At 34.8% G+C, this 23,673-nt stretch overlaps 1 protein-coding gene across 1 annotated transcript; it reads right to left on the reverse strand.

Moving 5' to 3' along the window:
* Nucleotides 1-2,947: 2,947 nt before the first annotated feature.
* LOC140167201 (ras-related protein Rab-8B-like) lies at nucleotides 2,948-22,424 on the reverse strand. Its single transcript, XM_072190557.1, has 7 exons — nucleotides 22,377-22,424; nucleotides 15,619-15,679; nucleotides 10,427-10,487; nucleotides 9,418-9,495; nucleotides 7,861-7,950; nucleotides 5,216-5,329; nucleotides 2,948-3,122 (listed from the first exon to the last, which is right to left on the reverse strand). The coding sequence occupies exons 2-7, from the start codon at nucleotides 15,624-15,626 to the stop codon at nucleotides 3,027-3,029; spliced, it is 447 nt and encodes a 148-aa protein (XP_072046658.1). The 5' UTR covers nucleotides 15,627-15,679; nucleotides 22,377-22,424; the 3' UTR covers nucleotides 2,948-3,026.
* Nucleotides 22,425-23,673: the final 1,249 nt, after the last annotated feature.

The following is a 23,673-nucleotide window of genomic DNA, read 5'->3' on the forward strand; positions in this document are numbered from 1 at the left end:
GGTCCGCCCTCCAGTTTAGAGGTAAGTCCGCCCGGGAAGATATAGGCGAACATGCCCCATCCTCCAAAGGGCGAACGTGCCCCTTGTGCACATTTTTGTATTTTCTTAAGGGTATGAAAAATACAAATCGAATAAGGAGTTTAAAACTGCATTTAATCTTTGACAAATCCATTATGTTCCCAATACAGATTTCCATTAAAACCATCTGTATTTATGTATCAATGATAATACAACATTATTAATGCAAGAAAAAGTTACGTTTTGGTGTAAATTTTTTGTTTTGGCTGCAGTTCGATGAACACATCCCTATATGTCACATAGCTAATATGAGAAGTTTATAATGACCTTTGTCACCTAATTTTGCCATCACCAAATTCCCCGATAGCCGTAGTGCTGAGAAACAAGGGGTGGGCGAACCTACCCCTAGGGCGAACACTCCCCGCTCTCCCCTACCTGCTAACCAAATCATTGGTACAAAACCTTATTTATGTGCACTACAGGCTGTATCAAAATTACTGTTACCAACAGTGTCCAGTGACTTTGTACAAGACTACCTCATTAACATGCAATAAAAGATACACCTAATGTGTAGATCAAAGCTATAGACCACTTGACGTTGTTGCCTGGCAGTATGCGCACAAATTATGGCAGTTTTCATTGTTCTTTGCCCTGCAGTGTGCGTATGCATCGTAGGTTGCTCAGGGCACATGCATTTTAAATTGCCCACAACATTTCATATAGTACAAGAAAGCCATTGAACAGTGTAGCGGTTCGTCCAAGCATATCGATGGACCAGTCCCTCGCCTTTGTTGATAAACAATGATGTCAAGTGGTCTATGCTGGTTATTTCAACAAGATCCAATGTTGCATTTGGAAGAAGCAGGCTTTTCAATATCACATCTTTTATTTCTATTCTATTTGTAGCATATCATTATAGTGAGTAGCCCAGGTCAGTGAACAATGCACAGGTGTGAAATAAAGTTTATCTTTATCTTATCTTATCTTTCAAATTTCCAACTAATTAGAGAATAAAAGATAGGATTTTGTCTTTTGGCAATCTAATATTGTGTCATATAAATGGATGGGCTGGCCAATATTTTGAGCAGTGGATGCCGGCGAACCATTCTCATTCTTATTCAGTTTAACTTATTATAATATTTGTAAGAAAAACTGCTTTATTCCAGAAAAAGTTACTTTGTAAGGACAATCCTGTTGTTTAAAATGAATGAAACCTTCACAAACATCTAAACCACTGAACCGCATTCTTAATTCGCGCACATGTATTATGCCGCCGTTGCATGATGGCGCACACCCTGTCTTATAATATGACTATCCACTATTGCGTGATATTCTACACCCGAAAACTAATCAAATTATATGAATTCTTTACAAGCCACACCCACTGAATAAGAATAGGTAACAATCATCATTTTGATACAGCCTGTACAGGTATTTTGAATATCCTTTAGATGTACATTGTATCTACCCTGGTTGCCTTAAGGTTGGTCTTAACCCTGGAATTTGAGAAATTTGCACCAAAAATTGCTTAATTTTCAAAAAATCATAAAAAGCCTGATTTTTGCCCAAATTTCAAATATTGTTAGTAGAGTTGGTCAAAATTTAAAAAAATTAAAAAACAGCCCCTAAATTTTTTATCTAGTTTTTAAAAATTAATAAAAAATACATGTTTTGGGGGGATTTTGGGCCAAAAATGAGCATTTTGGCCCAAATTTGACCTCACAGATGAATTCATCAAGTCTTTCCCATTCTAAATTATGTAGATTTATACTTTATTTACTTTAGACCAACAATTTAGCAGTTATGAGGCCCGAAAGTTTCGATAATTCCAGGGTTAAGACCAACCTTAATAATAGTTATCATTGCAACAAGTCCAGATGACCCAATGTACATTCTCTCCACATTTCAGCGGGTCATAGAGACACATAATGTCTAATGTAATAACTATTATTTGTGAGGAATTTAAAAATTCCTGTATGCAAAAATAAAATCACACATGTAACTTTCATTCCAAACAGATTCAAAATCAGTGGCGTAGCGTGGGTCATCACAAAATTTTGGCGATTTTAGCTTTTTTGAGCGATTTCGCTCATTTTACCGCATTTTCCCTAGTGACATGGGGGCTATCACATTGGGGGCACCGACCATGACAAGCCGTTTTCCGGCAATTTTCCTGTGGGATTTTTTTAAAATTTCCCCGTGCCCTTATGACACTACGCCACTGTTCAAAATGGTATGTACATCAGCAAGACTGAATTTGCTGCAGTTTAACAAAGCAACATGTATACATTTAAATACTATCAGGCCTAATTTAAACACCTGGTCCTAAACCATTCTTAATCATACATTGCACATTTATATAGCCTACATAGGCTTTGCTCCCTCATCATGCTATAGGCAAAATAACTAATTCTCGATCATGAGAGGATGTACCTTCTGTGTCAGTGTACTTTGTGTAGAATAACGCGATCGCGTGACCTACATGACCAAACCTTGACGTTGCCTAGCAACGACCGTGAGATTGACCAATTCTCAAATGCTGTGAAGTTTGCGCCGGTCTTTGCGTAGTAGGCCTACGCTCGACGCAAATACCTGTGTATACCAAAGTTGGCTCTCATGATCAAGAATTATATACTTTGCCTATACCACTTACCAATTATCTTTGGTACAAGTTAAAAACACCATTGGGCTATTCCAGTTGAAATTTATACCCCCTATGGAAGATATGACCTTAATCTCCCACACAGAATGGGGTTCTACATTCTATAGGATTTTATGGGTAGACAACTTTGTACAGTTGTATTACCTGAATGGCTGACTCCATTTGAAATCTACACCCCCTGTGTGGAAGATTAACATCACATCTTTCATAGGGGGTGTACGGATTTTAACTGGAATAGCCCATAATAACACCACTCACAATATCTCACTGTAGCACACAGACAGACAGACATCTGTACTTCTTCATTTTCATCTTACTGTAGTTTTTAAAATATTGCACATTCAAATCAGCAAGAACACCACTGCCTTTTCTCTTTCTGTTTTTGTTGTAGTTCTATGTTGTTGTTTGGAAAACCTCCATCCACACTTTTAAACCTTGCTAGCTGCACACAAAAAAGAAAGAAAGAAAAGCAAAAAAAGAACAATTTGATTATTTTACTGATTTGTTGACTTTACAGCACTATATTATACTTGCAAATTCTAAAACTATCCCTAAACAAGAGTTTCTTATTATCTTGCTGTTTTAAATATAGGGGGGGGTCTATCATTTTCTTCGGAAGGGGCGTCAATAAAATTGCGACCCCCCTATTTTGGCAACATAAATTTATGACCCCCATCACCGATACCCCTTACCCCATAAACAGGCTAAAATTGTATTGAAACCAGTCTTTTTGAAAACACACTATCTGAGGTCATCTTGTGACTCCCTACATTTTGGTCATCAAAAATTTTATGACCCCCTATTTTTCTTTCCACAAATGTATGCCCCCCATATATTTGGGGCCCCCCACTTCCAAAGAAATGATAGCCCCTAGTATAGCATGGACTAGCAGCAGCACATCTAGCACATGATAAGGTAGCATTAATATAAATACTATAGACAAACAGTAGTATATTCTAGACAAATATGATGAAATCTATGTTCAGATGTTTAGAGTGAAGCCATACAGTTGTATTGCAAATGGTATTTCTCATTTTCTATTTACTAGAGCACCAGTGCAGATCAAAGCAATAATTTCTGATCATCTGAGTGATGATACATGCTATTGTAAATGGCATTCTTATATTTTACTGGATTATTTTCTTTACAATAAGGCAAATCTGGCATGATTTTAATACCAATTTTATATGTACCCTGTATCAAAAATAAAACTAAGTCCCCTTATAGCATGAATAGGTCATAATTTGGTTGTTTTACGCATTATTGTCCCAATGATTAAGTTTGCAGTAAGGACAGTTTATTTTCTATGTCAACCCATGCATACTTCATAATCTTCCCATTACCAACATCATTGGTTTTAACATGTACGTTCACCAAAAATATTGTTATTTCAAATATTACCAGTGTGATCTTGATCATGTTTTCAAAATTTGCCATTCAAATTTAAAGTCATACAAAACTAAGCCAACTTTGTAAGTTGTATGCATTTTTAACCATAGTATGGTATTCAAAATTTATTTCAACTTGAAGGAAAATTAATGATGAAATGATGTGAAATACGAATGCAAATATTTGTAGGCCATTAAAGCTGTCAAATAAAAAAAATTAGAGAGAAATCACTGAAACTGTGTACACCGAGTTCTATCATGAATTCATCATGTTCATGATTAATTAAAAGAAAATGTTTGACTGCTGTAGGACATATTTGCTAGCCTTTTCTTGTGCTGTGTAAACAACAAACATACTACCCTAACGTGACCAATGGAGATGAATGTTGGCCTTGCAAAGAGCGAAATATTGAAAGAACGCTAGACATGGCCTAGCAAAATGCTTGGTATAGAAAAAAATCTATGAATAATGTATGTATGGCTTTACTGTATGCATGATGGCTTTACTGTCAACAGCTGTGAGTGAATTTCATCATCTGGCCATACAGACACGTTGGATATGACTTCCACGCCTACATTCGCAGACATTCAGACAATACTTAAGTAAACATATACTTCAACTCTGTACTACTTTGTCATGTTTACCAGGCCAACATTCACTGCACTAGATATAAATTATTGCACAAACTTTGAGGTTCAGATGTCTTATTCAGTAAGTTTCCTGAAGTAGCAATATCCAACCACAACATGTTTCTACATTAATTAAAGCCATACAATGTCCGTCCAATTCTAATTCAAATATATTATAAAATATTATGCAAATAGCCAGGTTTGGTATCAGAATAATTGGTTTGTGGCAATATTTGATTAAAACAAAGTTTCTTGGTAACAATGGTTCTTTCATTAAGCATACACTGTCCAATCTGAAGCCTCATGATGTACATGCAATATTGCACAGCAGCACAAACATGTAATATTATTTGTTTGGTGGAAGTCACAGCCCCTAAAAGCAAAATGCTGCATACATTATAACAAAACAAGATCACAAAACAGCATTAGAGCTGTTATACCATTCAATGCTGGACAACTATGTAATAATAAAAGAAAAAAAGAAGAAAACAAGACAGCTCTAATCATGCTATCATACCCTGTGTCTGTATCGATCCAGCATCTTTTTCACAAGGGCCATAAAAGCTGGCTCAACATTAACAGCAACTTTTGCACTGGTCTCATAGAAAGGCAAGTCAAAGGCACTGGCCATCTGCAGTTCACAAACAAACAAAAATAAGACAAGAAGTGATTAGTGTTACCGCTCTTCTAGTAATTGCATTTATGTGATCAAGGAAATTGAACTGTTTGAAAAGGTACAGTGGTGTATTGAATGATAATTATGTCAGCCTTCTGGAGTCTGTTGGATCAGTACGTCCATGGTTGGATCAATTGACTGGTCTTAAGTGCTCTTTTTATGTTAACAATAATTATTATAAAATACTACTATTACAATGTACAAAGCAGCCTTAAACATTATTTGAGCCAATTTCCTGTAATTATACATGTACTATATAGGTAATACACCTGCGTATCTGTATTCTGAATTACTGGGCCATAACATTCAAAACAAGACAAAATCACTAAGGGTGAATAATTATGAAGGTGAACGGCACACCTTGAAACTTTTCAAATAAATCCAGTTTTTGTTTGAAACTTTTCAAATAAATCAAGCTTTTGTTTGTTCTTTTTTCTTTGGAATATACAAGGACAGATCTGAGACAAAGAGACACACAACCAAAATAGCTAAGGCCATGGTCAAACACTGCCCAGGAATATATCTATAGCATTCAAAAGCCAGAGATTGATATTTTGTCAGCCTGCTACGATAATTGCCTAGGTCATTTTTTGTAATTTTGAGAACAAAGAACAAAATGTGGTACAAGCCCCGGGGTACAAGCATGCATCAGTTACATAATCACCCTAATCATTTCAGATTATTCCCTTTCATTTGTATCTGTATCATCTGTTCTTGTGCAAAGATTGTTGAATAAATATGTTTAAATGCATGCTTGAACCATATTTTGCATTTTGTTCTCAAAATTACAAAAAATGACTTAGGCGAAAAGTGCAGCAAGCTGATGATTTGGCAAATGAAATCAAGTCTCTAATATAGTGTAGTTGAACACCTTATATGTAATAAAAGTTATCAAACCAATAGCAAGACACCAAATAGGTCTATCTACCTAAAATGTGCAATACCTTTGCATATAGCCAGCACAAAGATTGTTAACCAGACTATTGCTAATAGAAATTGTTTAAAAAAAGAGCTCTTTTGAAACACATGGGAGCACATTTTAGGTGTTGACTTTGTTTCCACACAAAGGACTTGAACATTCATCACCAGGAAGTTTGAAACCTTTGTTGAAAACTTTACACAAATGTAGTTTATATGTTGCTAAGTTTAACTTTAAATGTAAACATATTTTCATCGCTAGGGCATTATTCTGTTTATGTCAGCTGATTTCTTTGTCATAATGTTTCACCTACTTATTTGGTTTGCACTAAACATGGGTTCATGCAAATATAGGTAATATGTGATGCGATCAAGCAAAATCAGTCGGAACTCGGCAATAATAAATTTTCAGTTTCTTATAGGATATATGGATTTTACAGAAAACCGCATTGAAATCGAACAACCAGTTCCAAAGATATGAGCAATTAAAGAGTTTCCAAAACAAGAGGAAACAAAAGGAAATACTTACTTTGTTTGGCTATATCTCAAAATCAATATTTCCGAGTTCCGACTGATTTAGCTTGATCGCATCACATATGTGATGCGATCAAGCTAAATGAGTCTGATGTCGATGAAAATCATAATTCAGTTTTCAATTTCATTATATGAGCCATTCTCAGAGCTTTATTTTGCTAAAATCCCCATCATAATTAGATTTATGGTTCCAGAGATATGGTCATTTTAGTGTTGCTCAGAACAGTAAAATACACAGGAAGTTGAATACTATTGTTGCCTATATCTCAAAATCAATACTCACGACATCCGACTAATTTTGCTTGATCGCATCACATATAGTAGCAAAAGTTTCAAGCTGTAAGCAGGCCAGTAAATAGGTTTGTGTGTATGTGTGTGGGGGTGGATTGTCCAAATAAAGACCTCTTTATTCTGGCAGACAAAAGCAGATCTTTACCATCTCTTCAATTGATTTTGAAGACTATGTTACTAAAATTTAACAGAAAGTTCATGATTTGGGGTATATTTATCTAAAATCTTGACATTTTTGGCGTAATTTTGCTATTGTTTACAGACAAAGCAGACCTTCTGCCGATTTATCAGGCTTTGCCGTTTGAGGAGAGCTAGAGCGATTGCTCCTCATCACTCCCCTCAAATAAAGCTGAGGAGAGCTTTTTATTGCTCGTCTACCTTTGTTGTAACAATAATAACCACATCATTATATACAGCACAGTAAAAATGCTCTAAGTGCTCCCCTATAGCACTCAAGGAGAGCGATTAAAAGCTCCCCTGCCAATTTCAAACAGCAAAGCCTGATTTATGCAGGTGCATCACATCACACCCCTGGCTATGGACCTAGCTGTAACAGTGATTTGCAGCTAGTATCAAACAATTTACAGTATAGTATGAATATCCACTCATATAGTAGTGATTGAAAATCTGAAATCACATTAATTTGTAAATATGAAAGTTCAATGCAGGCAATGAAGTGATCCTGAGGACAAAGGAGGACTAGTAATGAGATCATCAGGTACAAACATTCTGTTGGCTCTTACATTTACAGCTCTCATAGTTGGTACAGCTCTGACACCATCCATGTCACATTTATTCCCAACAAGAATCTTGGCAACATCTGGTGGTGCATGCTGAAGAGTAAAACAAAACAAGATGGCATATTAGCTCAAACACAAATTTCAAACCAATTAATTATGTACAACTGGGTACAATGGGTCATTAGGTCAACATCAATCGAATGGAGTTTCTGAGTGAGAGATGCTGAAATAGAGGGTCTTATTATATACAACACTGCACAAGTAGTTTGTACTGTTGTATATCTGTGGTTCTTCAGTGCTCCTATCATCATTCTTTTTTTTTTTATCATCAGCAAGGGAATTCATTGATATGATGGAAATGGTCAACTGACATTTTTATTTTGACAAAACAGAACAATTTGTGAAAATGATCTGATAACTTTTCATCAAAAATTATAGATATGTTGGTGGAGAGGTTTTGTGATATTCTGTGTGAATTCGTGTGTTGTTGTCAGTTCATTCTGATGGTAAAGCTACAATCCCAATAATAAATCAATAAAAGGTATAATTACAGTTAAAAGTCAACACGATCCATGTGACATGCAACTTATTTTCCGTCATATGTAACCATTTTTCCTCAAATTTAGCTTTAGAAGTGCCCATTTAGGGGCACCAAATCACAATAAACAAAATTTGTGCAAACATTTAAATAATAAAATTTAAAAATTTAAAAAAACCTCAAAATCTGTGAATTTCCCTTTAAAGGATGTTTAACAGAATTGCAGAAATTATTCTGGCGCATTTTGTACATGCTTCATTAGCTTCATTTCTATCCAAACAACAATAAATACACTAGAATTCAAAAAGTGAAATGTCAGGTGTGCATCATGATGCAGCAGTTCTGAGCTGAGTTGGGAATCAATGGAAGACCTATTGAAACATTTTTATAGTTCTTTGTTCCATTTCTTTGAGACACAAATTAAAAATATTGAGGCTGTGGATATGATGCACACGCGTGCAAAGCATGCACAAAAGCTCAAGTTCTACTGAGACTGTTTTGAAATCAAATCACCTGACTTTATTCCCGGGGCTCATTAACCCAAACATTATTGAATGCATTGACATGATATTCTTCTTTGTCAAAATCCAACAAATACTTGACATCATGCAACATGGATCTCCAAAGATCCATGATCAGATTGTATGAGATTGTGATATGTGTTTCTTCCCCATCAACATGATCAAGTTCCTGCTTTTTTTAAGTTGATATAATTATTATGCAGCCCAAAAGTCCCGCAGTAACCAAGACATTTATATGTTTAAACATCACCCCGAACCGATGCTTGCTTTTGCTTCCTTTGTACATATATTTTATTGAATTTGATTGATATAAGCCTAAAAATGTTTCTATTACCCTTTCCCGACTGACCCGAATGTTTAAAATTTCCAAAAACAGTTTTTACTAAAAGAATACAACCCAAATTTTTGTAAAAATCTTTAACTGATCTATCAACCATGAACAATTTGGAGCCTAAACGGCAATAGAACTTTTTTATTAGGCTAAACAATAACCATACTTACATGTGATATATTTTCCAGCCATGATGTGATATGGCTAAATGTTGTTTCATTGGTCACATCATATAATAATAATATACCCTGCAATCAAATAAAGATACTTGTCATTATTTTTATATCAATAATATTATGCTCCAACTGTTGTTGAACATGTTAAAATTCTCCCTTGTTTTGTGTTCTCAAGTTGGGTAAAAACATCAGATGTTACTGCTAAATTAAAATATATTAATATTTAAGTATCATTATGCAAGCTTGAATAACACTGTAAAAGAACAAGCAATATATTCAAACGACATAGATCTGACAGCTTGGTAATTAAAAAAAATTATGACTAATTATCATTTTCAGAATAAACCCTAGTAAAACTGTATTCATGGATTTATAATGTCAATCATTTGGAGCAGGAAGGTAATATATTTCTTACTATTTATAAATCAATGAATGGTTCAACAGATAAAGTAATCAGAGCCACATATCAACAGAGCACTGCACAGGTACTAGAACATTGTATCATGTCCTGTTCTCTCTGACCAAAGAGGTTAGAACCAATGAGTACCGACTCAATTTGCTCTGTGTGAAATGCTATGGTATACAAATATTGAATGTTTATGAGTACAATGGTAAGAATATTTTCATGAGGTGAAATATGAACTATTCCATTTCACAAGGCTTTGTCGAGTTGAATGTAACAGTTCATATTTCACCGAATGAAAATATTCTTTCCATTGAATGAATAAAAACATTCAATATTTGTTCTATATAAACATTTTTTCTGTACTTCTGGTGAGACAACTCATTAACAATGATTAAGAAAGGGATACCCTATTTGAACTAATTAGCATCCCAGGAGTTTAAATCAGTCACTTTGGGGGATGGGCTCTTATTGAAACTATAAAATGAAAGTTACAATGAAGGAATTTTGGCAAACATTACAATGCCTATGTATCTGACGGTAATTTTATGAAAATATTTGGTCAATACATTTATGAGGTACCCCCACAGTCACACTTACCATAGCACCTCTGTAGTAAGCAGTTGTCAATGTTCTAAACCTTTCCTGGCCAGCTGTGTCCCTGCAGGAAAATAATCAGTAAACATAATATTTTGAAATAAAATACAATTAAAATTCCTTGTGCAATATGTCTTCCTTTCAAGAAGAAAACAAATGGGGAAGGAGGCAGATTTGATACATACAATTTCAAACATTTCAATTATCAAATTCCTCATAACGCCTTTAAAAAAAAAAATACAAAAAACATTGTAGTAACTTTTGTAGCATTTATTAAATCCTTGCATTCAATATTTACAACATGGTTAGTGGGAGTTCTAAGGGGAACCCTATGGGGGGGGGGTCTAGATTTGTTTATTTCAATCATGAGGGGCAATGTTAAGTTTTAAATGGAGAAAAGTGGGAAAATATGGAGGGAATCCAAAAATTTTGAGTGGACATGAGGGGAAACATGAAATTTTTTATGTCAAAACTCAACTCCCCTTGGCATAAATATTAGCTAATATTGAACGGTCTCTCTTGATATGTATTTCCCCCCTACATCATTTGGTGGGATGTAATTGTGGTGCAAATCTTCATATCTTTTTATAAATATCCCATGAGATTTGTAAGCATGTGACATTCCAAGACAAGCAATTCTGTTCTCTAGATCACACTGAGGTAGCTTCATATACCAGACTACTACATGAAATCATCTGGCATTAAATATCTCTATGCATCACAGCCTTCTGAGGTGTGAGATGACGTCAGGATAAATGTGGATACACAAGGGTTGCATACTGATAGGACGGTACCATGCATACTTATGTAAGATTTTGCGGTTGTCAATAATACATTGGCTTGGGAAGATTTTCAACATGGGGGGGGGGGGCTAAAAATTGACACATTTTTCAGTTGGCCACCCTGGAGTCAGAAAAGTTAACAAAATATAGATCACAAACACCCATTTCCCCTCTATTTTATCACAATTTTTTAACTTCACCTATGATTATGGGGGGGGGGGTCCTGAAAGGTATTCTAGTCCTAAGCATATGTAATAATAATTATTGAATTGCTTTCATCCAACAAAATTTATCCCCTTGTTTTTATTGACTTATAGGTAAATATATTATCTAAATAATATTTAAGAAGAAGTTATATTGACTTGTATCTGCCCTCAGAATATAAGATGTTGTGGTTGTTATTATACCATGATCTAATAATTGAATTGTTTTGATCCAACAAATGTTTTCCATTTGTTTTATTGACTTATAGTTTACATAAATAACATTTAAGAATAAGTCATATTGACTTGTATCTACCTTCAGAATACAAAGATCAATGATGCATTGACCCACAACTCTGGCGGAAATTCGTTGCCACACCAGCACGTTCTGGTGTTAAAAGCACGCAATCGAAGCTAAATATGTGTGATAGTTCCGTATTATTTTGTATAATAGTTACAAATGCACATTCAGATTACACTTGCCCCTTCCCCACCCCCCATTTTCCAATGTTGGGAGACTGTAATGTAGAAATGATGACGATTTTGTCCAAATCAACATTGCAATAGGGGAGCGGGGAAGGATGTTGGCCAATTAACGCTCAGGTGTGGGAACATTTTTCGCCAAGGTTGCAGATAATGCCACTTTGTGTAATTGCTAGCCTGCTTTGCTAGATACATAAGGAAATTTTCGCTGATGAGGCCACAAATGGATCACAATATAGTTTTATGGACAACCTTACTAGATTATTCAAACTAATAATTAAGTAAGCATAAACCAGACACATACTTTCCCTTGGAAAACTTAAGTCTTACAAAATTTAATATCCTGTTGAAATTAAATTAAAAAATGAATCATACCATACTACATTATCATAATACTGCACCAATAAGTATCCGAACACTTAAAACAAAGGCCATTTCTTAATGACACTATCACAAATAAGTCAATAGATAGAGAATTTTGTTCTGCATATTTTGATACTTTATACAAAGTTAATTTGTGGTGCGCTGAAATTTGACCATGCCACGCCGTGCTTACAACAACTGCACTGGCTACCTGTCAAAGACCGTATAACATTTAAGATCATTGTTCTCGTCTATAAGTGCCTCCATGGAGCTGCGCCCGACTATGTAGCATCTTGCCTGACTCTGTACCAGCCGCTACGAGTTAGTCTTCGTTCAGCTTCTGACATCACCCGGCTATCTGAATGCACTCCTACTAAAACACTCATATCTGCTCATAACCGGACTTTCACATATATATATCGCTTTGCTTTACTTCATTTTGGAAAGTCTCTCTCTAAGACATCAGACTCCATGAATCTTTGGACTCATTCAAAAGATGTGATCTTACAGACTTTATAAATCATCATTTACATTGCACCATAATTATTTGATTCATGTTGCATATCTCTATCCTTATTGTTATGCTTCACTGTTAGGATGGTTGTAAATGTTGTATATGCTGCACATGTGTGTCTTCTTGTGCATTGTTTTTCAATTTCCTTAGTGCTGCTCGTTACAAGTGATCATTCGTTTCATAGTTACTTGTCAATTGTTGCACTGTTTTGTAAACAGCTTTTCTGACTCTGAACATGTATGGTTTTTAACTCTGAATAATTTTCTTGCTTTTTCTTTTCTTTTGCCAGTGCTTATTAAGTTATATCATCTTTTTAAGCGTTTTATTAGTTTACACTATATAAATACATTTTGTGATGACTGGCTCATTGTTTAGTTACAAATCTTAATCTTAATCAAAAATTGTATGTTTATATTTGCAATTGCAATCAAACATCTGAGGATTCTAAATGATAGAGTGATGCACGAAATAATACAGCAAGAATTATTTTGATTACCTCGATATTAAGTTGAAAATGTATATTCATACATACATACAATATTACTTGAACGAAATATTTGATTAAAACTTAAATTCAGGTTGAAAATCAGTCACTGATAATATCTCTTTAATAAACTGTGGTGCTAAAATCTTGAATTTCAGCCAATTTGTCATGTCACATATAAGTCATTAGGCCAAATTAAAAAAAAAATGCATGTTTAGCGTCCAGGCTTTTGAAAAATAAGAAAGGAGGCCGGGGCTTTTTTTTTGGTGGAAACCCTATTTGGTTCACTTTTGCATACACAACGATACCTGGAAAAAAAGGAGGAGGAATGTTTTATTTTGTTTTGTTTGTTTTTCTGGTAGGTTTAGGCCCCTATACTGATCACAAAACTTTCCTGAAGTGCTATAGAACTTAATCAAACATCTTCATTAAAAAGTTATAACTGAAATTTTAGAAAATAAAAGAAAATTTAAGAATCTTCAAAAAAGGAAGCAGGAAGGGACGATCAACATGTTTGTTTGTTTTTACTCGGCCTTAAGCCATACTGTACGTCCCCAGAAGTACACAAGATATCTAGCCACATCTATTTTTAACTAACATAATTCACTTTTCGCAAGTACTATCCAACACTGATCTTATAGTTATACCTTGCCAAGATATATTGTAGGGCACTTGGAATAACGGTTAAAGCAGTATTCAGACTTTTTATTATGCGTACAATATTGTATGCAACATATCTCGTTGTTTAATCTATTGCCATTCTATTTCCAGTAATGTTTAAGTTCTAACGAATGTTTGATGGCGTAAAATCGATAATATATTTCTACTAGATATTACATGTAACATATTATCGATTTTTTAGTCATCAAACATTCGTTAGAACTTAAACATTACTGAAATGGAATGGCAATAGATTAAATAACGTACATTGTACATACAATATTGTACGTACAATACTCAGAGTCTGTGGAGCGCTTAACAGTTATCCAATCCAAAATAATCAATGAATTTTGTTATTAGAGAAATTACAATTATGCATTGTCAGTAATAAATTGAATTTATTGATATATTGGTTAATTTACTGTCACCTTATTATGACCTGTTTTAACAATACCACATTCATCCAAGTAACATTGCCTGATCACCTCAGACACTTAAGGGTGGTCTTATTAACCCTGGAATTATGGAAACTTGTGGGCCTCAGACCTGCTAAATTGTTGGTCTTAATATAAAAGTATACATTTTTAGAATGGCAAAGACTTGATGAGTTCATCTTTGGGGTCAAATTTGGACCAAAATGCTCATTTTTGGAGACAATTTTTTGGCTCAATTTTTTTGGTCAACGTAACAAAAATATTGATAAAAATATCTAGGAAACATTTTTTAATTTTTTTTTGAATTTTGACCAACTTTGAGAAATTTGCACCAACAGTGGTCAAAAAATGCTCAATATCAAAAAATTCATGAAAAAGCCTGATTTTCACCCAAATTTAAAATATTTTTGGTGAAGTTGGATGTAGAACAAAGCTACAATTCATTTAAAAATAGAAGTAGAAACTTGTAATAAATGTTGCAGCCATCATATATCCACTGCAATATAATGCCAACATGATTTCCTGCCATAGGCTATTTCTTACCCAATTCCAAACCTGGCCCACACTCTGTGTAACTGTGGGTACTCAGCATGTCTGAAATTTGGCAAAATATGGGGTGATTTCTACTGAAGAACAGCAATTCCCGAAGCACACATAAAAAGGGTCATTTTTATTGTAAAAAAGGGTGTTCTTCACTTATAAATTAAATGTGCATGTATTCAATTATTCAACATGCCTTTAATATTGCTAGAAATTCTTATTTTGGGAAACAAAAATGTGCAATCCTTAGTCACTTTAGGGACTTGTGACTTGTCATATGTTTTTAAAAAAAATATTTTTTGCTTGTTTTTGTTTTTACCCCTATAGGGGAAGACGTTTTGCAGGCCTATTTGGAAATAAATGATGAATGAATGAATGATGAATGAATATGCGTTAAAATATTAATTGTGTTAAGAAAGGGCATTGTTGAAGGGCAAAAAATTCACAAAATCCCTAAAAAAAGGGTGTGTTTCTACTGAAATAAAATGCAAAAGGGGGTGTTTTCAAAGTTCGCTGACAAGCAAAAGTACCCACGGATACATGGACTGCAGGAACCAGGATTCCACACATGCACAATTATGTAATACTGTAGGTGAAATAATTCGGTGTTTTAACATTTTTCTTTTGTAAAGTTCCTCTTTCCAATAAAATTATTTTGTTTAAAATTAACTTATTTTCTGAAAGCTAAAACCTGTAGATTTGATTTTTTTTACATTTCTACTTAGTACTTACCAAACCATTAATTTAATACGGCAGCCGTCAAGTTCAACAATTCTTTGTTTGAAATCCAGACCTGATTAAAAAATGACAATAAAAATTCAAAAATTAATAAAATATAATTGAAGAACAATGAGGGTCAAGGAGGCCATAAGATGTCTAACAATATCCTTCTCTCTCTCTCTCTCTCTCAACCGATATTAATCTTCTCTCAACTAAAGAGGAAGTATACACCACCTGTCCTGGGCCTGTGATGCAGTCACCAAAAAATTCTTCCACAACTTTCCTGTGCCCCAACTTTATCACCGGTCAACAGTTGAACTTGCCAGACCATTCAGCTATATACATTTTGTAAATGATGCATCTTGGATGATATAGAGTTCGAGACATGATACCGTAGCCACCCAGGGGCGGCACTTGTATTTTGAGTTGTATATCACTCGTGTACAAGAACTTTCAAAAAGTACATGTACCCTGCAAATTAGTCGCAATGAACGCACCTAAAACCGGTGGTAGCGATCAGACAACAGGCCTGAAGAAATACCAATGAAAAAGCACACATTTTGAGGAATTTTTGAGTACAATTTTACCCAGAATTTAACCTTCTTTTTAACGGAGTTTTGTCGGCATCTAATGATCTTGGTACCGAAACATCTGTGCAATTAAGGTACTTTTTGCTGTTTTTGATGCCCTAAACGAGATAGTCACGTATATCGCACCCAGCAGTGAAAAAAACACATTTGACTTGTTTTTTGCATGCAGGTGATATACAACCCCAACAGGTCCATTTCACTAAACTTTATGAAGCTTTGTAAGTCTCGATATCATTTGTAACTTACGACGAGTTGTAAGTTTCATTTCACTAAACTCACTGGTACTCTTCGTAAGTAATAGGAATTTACTACTGGAACCCTTTGTAAAGTTACGTCTAGTATTGGGTATTCCTAACTTTACGAGTTTACTTATGTATATAGACCAGATGAATACTCAAATATTTAATGTCCTATATCCCACTGTATGTACAGGGTTCATGGCAAACTTATGATCATGATTACTTTATAGGCATGATGCCTATAATCCATATCAATGTTTGAAGTACCATACCCAGTATTCTCAGAATTTGCTCAGTCAGAACTGCTGAATCATTGAATCATGATCAAATAAGTTCCATCCAAAAGGTGCATCATGATGCAGTCATGTCTACAGTAGAATTCATCTCGACCTTTGCATGACTTAACCCCATTAAAAGCTATTAAACCAAGATAACACTCATTGAAACAGCTCAACTGATTAAATCGGATCTTCTCTGGCTGTGCACATGTGACTGCTTTCATGTGCGATATCGCAATAAAGTTTGCGTATTATAGCTTCAGTTGGGTAACCGATTATAAAGGAAACGAAAGGAAACAATGGTATGTGTACTTTTGTTCACGAAATGAGACAAAGACCTGCTTTTTGTTAACCAGCATTCTTCAAAATGAGCAACATAATGATTGTTGACTTAACACGGTTTGGAAATAATTTCTTCATATTTTTGGTGTTATCTGTCGTTTACATATCCTTCCTAAAACACAAAAGTGCGACCCTCTCCAAACATCTAAATTAGCTAAAAATTTAGGACATGTTACAAAACTTTATTTTCTAGAACCTATTTAGAATAATTTAAATGTAGCTTTTACCGTTTTTTTGTGGCATCCTTCAGAAGTGAGCGGTCCGATACCAATATTTTCGGTCAAATCTCCATTCAATTAACACGGGGAGTTGGCTAGCTATGCCTTGCCCTCACTCATATTTTACAAAAGTGCGACCATTTCTGAACATCTAACCTAGCTGTAATTTTAGGTCATGTTAAAAAAATATATCTGCTAGAAGTTTTGGAGAATAAATAAAATATTGGCTGGTTATTTTTCACACAGCGATGTTAACTAGGCAAGTGTCCATTCTCCCAACATACATCATTTGTACAGGTCACGCGTCAATGGTGAGAGCACTGTGTATTGTGTATAGGAAAACGGACAGTAACTGCAGTATGTGTATGTCTGCCAGTGGGGTGGCAAGGGAAACAAGGGGGTAGCTGCCCCTGTGGAACATATTTCCCCCTCCTCCACCCTGTGAGATGCTGACTGATGGATTAACACAATTTGTTGGGCCTTTTTCACTATTCACTGGACTCAAACCATGGGGGGGGGGCAATAATCATGTGTTCCCCTGAGGTGGTGAATTCTCAAAGTGCAAAGTGGTCTGCCAAAAATTAGTTGCCCCTTTGGCTATGCTAATAAATCTTTGTCCCCCTTTTGATGTGCCAAAACAACTTTGCACCCCCCTTTTGATGTGCCAAAATCTTGGCAAAATTCACCACCCGAGGGGTAGGGGAACAGGAAGAATCCTGAACGCGGGGTAATCCCGAAAGGTGCTGTTGTAGCTAACCTGAGAACGGTGACGGTATCATATTACTCTGCAGTAAAACCTAATACAAAGATACATTCATAGAATGCATATTTGGGTCAAGAGGTTGGGGGTTCTTCTCACAAAATATTAAAAACGAAATTAGTCACTTTTGACTTTTTATTGTCACATCTGTTTTCGGATGCGTAGGAAATATTGTAGTGGTGAAGAGGGGTAGATTGTACAATTAATAAGACATGAGGACGATTGTTTTAAAAAGATACGACCTGACCATAATGTGTTGACATCATTAGCTTATCAGTACAAGTAAAAAAAGTAATGATTGGTGGGGTAATCTTGAATGGCTTTAATACCGTGTGCGGGGTAATCACGAACGGTCGTCATGAGTGTGATTTATCTGGATTGACCTATTACAGTGCTATGTATCATGCAGTGGCAGCGCCAGAAATGTTTTTTTTGGGGGGCATTGAGGGAGCAAAGTGACTTTCAAGGGGGGGGGGGGGCAAAATCAACAAAATGTGCGCAAAATTACTGCAAAAAGTGGAAATTTTCGTCATTTTGGGTTTTTTACTGGTGGGGGCAAGAGTTCTGACTGGGGGGAGTTCCCCCTACCCGTGGCGCCACCACTGGTATCATGAGCTGGATGTGAACTAATCTTTCACCGAGGTTCTAGAAATAAATTAAAAGTTAAAATCAAAACTTCAATTCTTTGTGTGTATAGATGACTAGGGGGAAGCTTACTTATTTGTGTCTTCTAGTTATCCATCATATACCCTAGGCCCTGATAACTAAATTCAACACTATTCAATATCCAAAGCAATATCCTCACTACAACGGCCCCCAAAACAGAACTCCCACCCCACATAATCGCAAATTGACACGAAAGCTTCATTCCATGAAGCATTTCTCTCGTATTTGATCATATTCTACTCTTCCCTAAAAAATCATTATAATACCAAATCTAATCACCATGGAATTCACCATATCCCGTCCAGCTCACATTGGGCGCCACATTCCTTTTTTAAAGGAATTTTATTAACACCTCAAATTGATTCTTCAATGAGCTTTCCCAGTACCGATCGGGATTACCCACAGATTGTGGGGTAATCCCGAACAACACCATTTTCTTTGTTTCATCATATCTTTTAACTAATTAAGGTTGAGTTAATGAGAACATGCTTATAATCAAATTATTGCCCACTCTTAATATTGGTATGATTTGTTTTATCTTACGTTGTTTTAATGTGTATTAATTACTAATAGGCTTAAATGAAAAGGTGTCCGGGATTACCGCACTCTCCCTATACATATTATTGCACCACAATAACACCAAACCCAAATTTGTTTTTGTCAATTTCTTATTGATAGCAAGAAACTGCTGTCCTTGGTAGAAGGACAGTATACTGATTATTATAAATTAGTTCTGATACAACTTTTTTTAATGAAGTTCAAGGGAAGTGGAGAGCAATCAATTGTTAATTATTGTTTTGAAATGCATTAAAGCTTAAAGGTCAAGCGTCTTCATACATTACATGTATGTCATGTCATCTAACCTTACACCCATATTTAAGATGGATTTCAAGGTCTCAAGTACCTTTTAAGAATCACAATTCTTGGAAAGAAATTGTAAGGCTATCTGCCATTTTGATGATTTTGGTAGAACTAACAGTACTGAAGCGTGAAATGACCCCAGATGATAGCATATTGTGTGCATGTGCCAAATATCAATTAATTACGATCTGGTCCTTCACACTTTTTGTATCTGTAGGCAGACATGCACAAAGTTTTCAGGAGAAAAATAATTTAAAATAAGCAATTTCACAATTTTTTGGCCCTCAACAATGTCACTTTTCGCTAAATTGCAAATGATATTTCTAATGTTATACCTCTTTCTAACTGAAATATCGACAGCCTGCTGTGCTAATTGCCTAAGTCATTTTTTTGTAATTTTGAGAACAAAGAACAAAATGTGGTTCAAGCATGCATCATTTACATAATCACCCTAATTATTTAGGATTATTCCCTTTTCATTTGTATCATTATCATTTGTTCTTGTGCAAAGATTGGTGAATAAATATGTGTAAATGCATGCTTGAACCATATTTTGTACCATACTTCCTTCTCAAAATTACACAAAATGACTTGGGAAAAAGCGTAGCAGGCTGACGATATGTAGGTTACGTACAATGTAAACACACAGGCATTTTTATGCATGGAATTTGTAAATTAGGGGTTCATTCATTTATTTTCATGACTTTTTAAACTATTGCAGATCATACTCGCTATCTTACAGCATGCATGAGCGTGATTTTTACTACATCAATAAAACAAAAAATAACAAGTACCGTAACATTATTAAAAAGGGTGACTGGTGTTTCAAATATGCCTGGCTCTCAACCAATCAAAAATGTGGAAATCACATAAATAAGTCTGAATGAATTTAACACAAAAAATTTTGCAATAATTTTTTTCAATTTTGAGAACAGGTGGTTTGAAAAGTGACCCATTTTTGGTTTCACAAATCATATGTCATCAGCTGTAAACATCCCTTGAATGTATTTCGTGAAATATCAGATGAGCATACCTACTACCCATGATTCCCGGTACCCCAGGTCAACATAAAAAGTGGTAACCATGTGTGTTCTAAATTTCGCAGAAAAGGGGTATTTTGTTGACTGAAATCGCGGACCGCGAAATCACGAAAAAAGGGGGTATTCTGAGCATTGTCTCCGCTGAAATTTAAAAAAAAGGGTATTTCACAGGTGTCAAACTAACAAAGCTGCCGAATTTGGAACCTATCATGCAATCCGTGAGTTTTTTTTGAAAATTTCAAGCTCAGTTTTAAAGAAACACTCCACCCACGACACTCGATCAGTCGGGCGATCAGTCATACTCGGTAATGTTCATACTTGCACATTTTGTACTTAATATATTAAAATATTTGGAGTCATTGAAAAGGGGTGTCTGGAAATCTTCTCATTGAAAACCTTGAAAAAGGGGTATTTTTTACCCTGATTTTGTCAGTGATTTGGCAAAAAAGGGGGTAAAATCAATGAAAAATCAGTGAAAAGGGGGGTTTTGAAAAAGGAAGAACACACATGGTTACCACTTTTTATGTTGACCTGGGGTACCGGGCCATGATTATATGGAGTGCAGGTCGGGCTGCACAATGATCTTGCATTACATGTATCTAGCTTTCATGCTTCCAAAAGTGCATTCAAACAAATCAATAACCCTTAAAGTCCCTGTACTTAACCCACAAAATTCTATGGAGGGCACTGTCAACCTAAACATATCAAATACTGTATAAATTTTAAGTACCATAATACTCCTTGTTTCAGAAAAATACAGCACTAATTTTGTTTAATTAAAAAAATAATATTTTCTTGTTTTGCCAAATAAAACATCTAAAATCCTAAACCTTTAGTTCTGGCAATGAAAGTACAATTTTAGTGTTTGGTTATTTTTTGGAAATAATCAAGCCCAAATGTACAAAGATTAAAATTAAAAAAATAATATTTTCTTGTTTTGCCAAATATTAACATCTAAAATCCTAAACCTTTAGTTCTGGCAATGAAAGTAAAATTTTAGTGTTTGGTTATTTTTTGGAAATAATCAAGCCCAAATGTACAAAGATTAATTACAAGTGTACGCCTTAGATATAGTTTTTGGAAAACACATTTTCTAATCTTTTTCATACCTAATTATCAAAAATAACATAAAATATTAAAGTTATGAGCTAATTCTTAGCCTTATACTTAAATATACTCAAGTCAAGATTCTGAATGTTTTGACTTGTGCCAAGTCTTAGAATTTTGTGACTACAATTACAAGAAAAACATGCAAAATAACCAATTTTCCCTCAAATTGCAAAATATTTAAATCTGACTTTTATTCCCTTGAACTAGAGGATTAGGATAGATATTCATTTGGCAAAACAATCTAATATTTTTATAATTTTCTGGAATGAATTACATTTATTCTTCCAACAATTTCTAACATTATGATATTTTGATGAATCCAATTGTGTGAAAATATTTGATTCAAAACACAATGATAAAATTGGATGCTTTATGCCCAATATTTATTGCTCTCGCTAGTGAGTTTTAAAATATTGGACTTGTCTACGTCTCGTCCTCATAGCTCGTCCAATAAATATGGGCTCAATCAATTCAATTTTATATCAATATTCTTGTTTTAAAGAACTACTACTACTACCAGTCATACTAGCCGGACTGTATACCTAGATAAGATGTTAGTTGTTACATAGCCGATGTGTGCTACATATTTTTGGAATAAAATTAAACTGACACCCATGACATGCATGTTAAGTACAAATCTGGAAAACACTGGAAAAAAAAGCTTACCAACTGTAGTGGTTGCATGTCCTTCATCAAAAAATGCATCTTCACAGAAACGCCATATCAAGCATGTTTTCCCCACACTGCTATCTCCAAGAACAAGTATCTTAAAAGTCAAATCAATTTCTTGATCTTGGGATTCTTCAAAGTATCTTTTGGGGAAGGGTAGGGCGGAACTTCTACATCTTTCTTCTCATCACAAGCAGTACCTCTAGTCCGAGTCCTAGCCGTGCGGTGACCTGTTTTGTGTGGGGTCATCTCGGGAGGCTAAACTCAAATTCTCGCTTATCATCATGATCCGAGCTGCCAATTCCTGAAGAATAACATGCAGTGCCGGGTCCAGGATCACTCCATGTACCGCTGTAATTGCCTAAATCAACCATCTTTTGTAGCTAAAAATATCCTGGCAATAAGATGATCATTATATCAATAGCTTCTCATCGTTTATTAAAGCATACTCGGTGAATAACATCATTTTTACAAGCTTTTTCTGTATGCTGTCTTCAGAAGATAACACATCACAACCGTGAACCGTACGTCAAATCGATCATCTACCGACTCACCAACAGCACGTCATCAGCTGTTTACAGTATTGCCAGTCTATTTCCACAGTGCACTCTGATTGAGCTGATAAAAATCCTCCAATGTTAGGCAGATGACTCAATAGTTAAAAAAATCTAAATAAAATGAAGTGTAAAGTGAACAGTTGTTAAAATACAAAATTGCTGAGAAAAACAACATTTTAATAAAATGGACAATTAATCAAGCAGCTTAAAATATTTTTATTTCTGTTTTCTGTTTTCCTTTATTTGATAAGGAAAGTATCCACGATGTGGTCACAAAAAACAAGTTGGTTTGTATGAAACATATTCTTAATGTATGACATGATCTATGAGACATGCTGCTGAGTGCTTGTGTTTTGTATGTCAAGGACATAATGTCGTTGTCCATCATTTTCGTCTCATGTTCCCTTTAATTTTATGTAATTTGTTGACCAAGAGATTATTATGTCATGTATGTACAGATATTAATGACTGATTTCATGACCTTTTTTGTATAAAATAAAAACTATATCTCTTTTCTCTTAAAACACTCTTAGCCTCTTCAGCTCTATGAATGATGAAATAAATATGACTCAGAAGACTGTAATTAATAATTGAATTATTTATCAGCATTTTTTCTGTTTATTATAAGTGATCTATCACATGTTTGGTAAAGAGTTATCTTAGTATAATCTTACATGTTATATTACTTAGGGTTTTTTTCTAGCATAAATGTTTTTAATCAACTTATCCCACATTTT

The sequence above is a fragment of the Amphiura filiformis genome, chromosome 1 (assembly GCF_039555335.1).
Source record: "Amphiura filiformis chromosome 1, Afil_fr2py, whole genome shotgun sequence".
In the NCBI taxonomy this organism is placed as follows: Eukaryota; Metazoa; Echinodermata; class Ophiuroidea; order Amphilepidida; family Amphiuridae; genus Amphiura; species Amphiura filiformis.

What these genes read in the sequence shown, in the direction of transcription:
- LOC140167201 (XM_072190557.1), bottom strand. An exon ending in CAACTATGAGAGCTGTAAAT is followed by an intron (nt 5,330 to 7,860) that starts GTAAGAGCCAAC and finishes TGTGAACTGCAG; the next exon opens with ATGGCCAGTGCCTTTGACTT. An exon ending in TGGATCGATACAGACACAGG is followed by an intron (nt 3,123 to 5,215) that starts GTATGATAGCAT and finishes TTTTGTGTGCAG; the next exon opens with CTAGCAAGGTTTAAAAGTGT.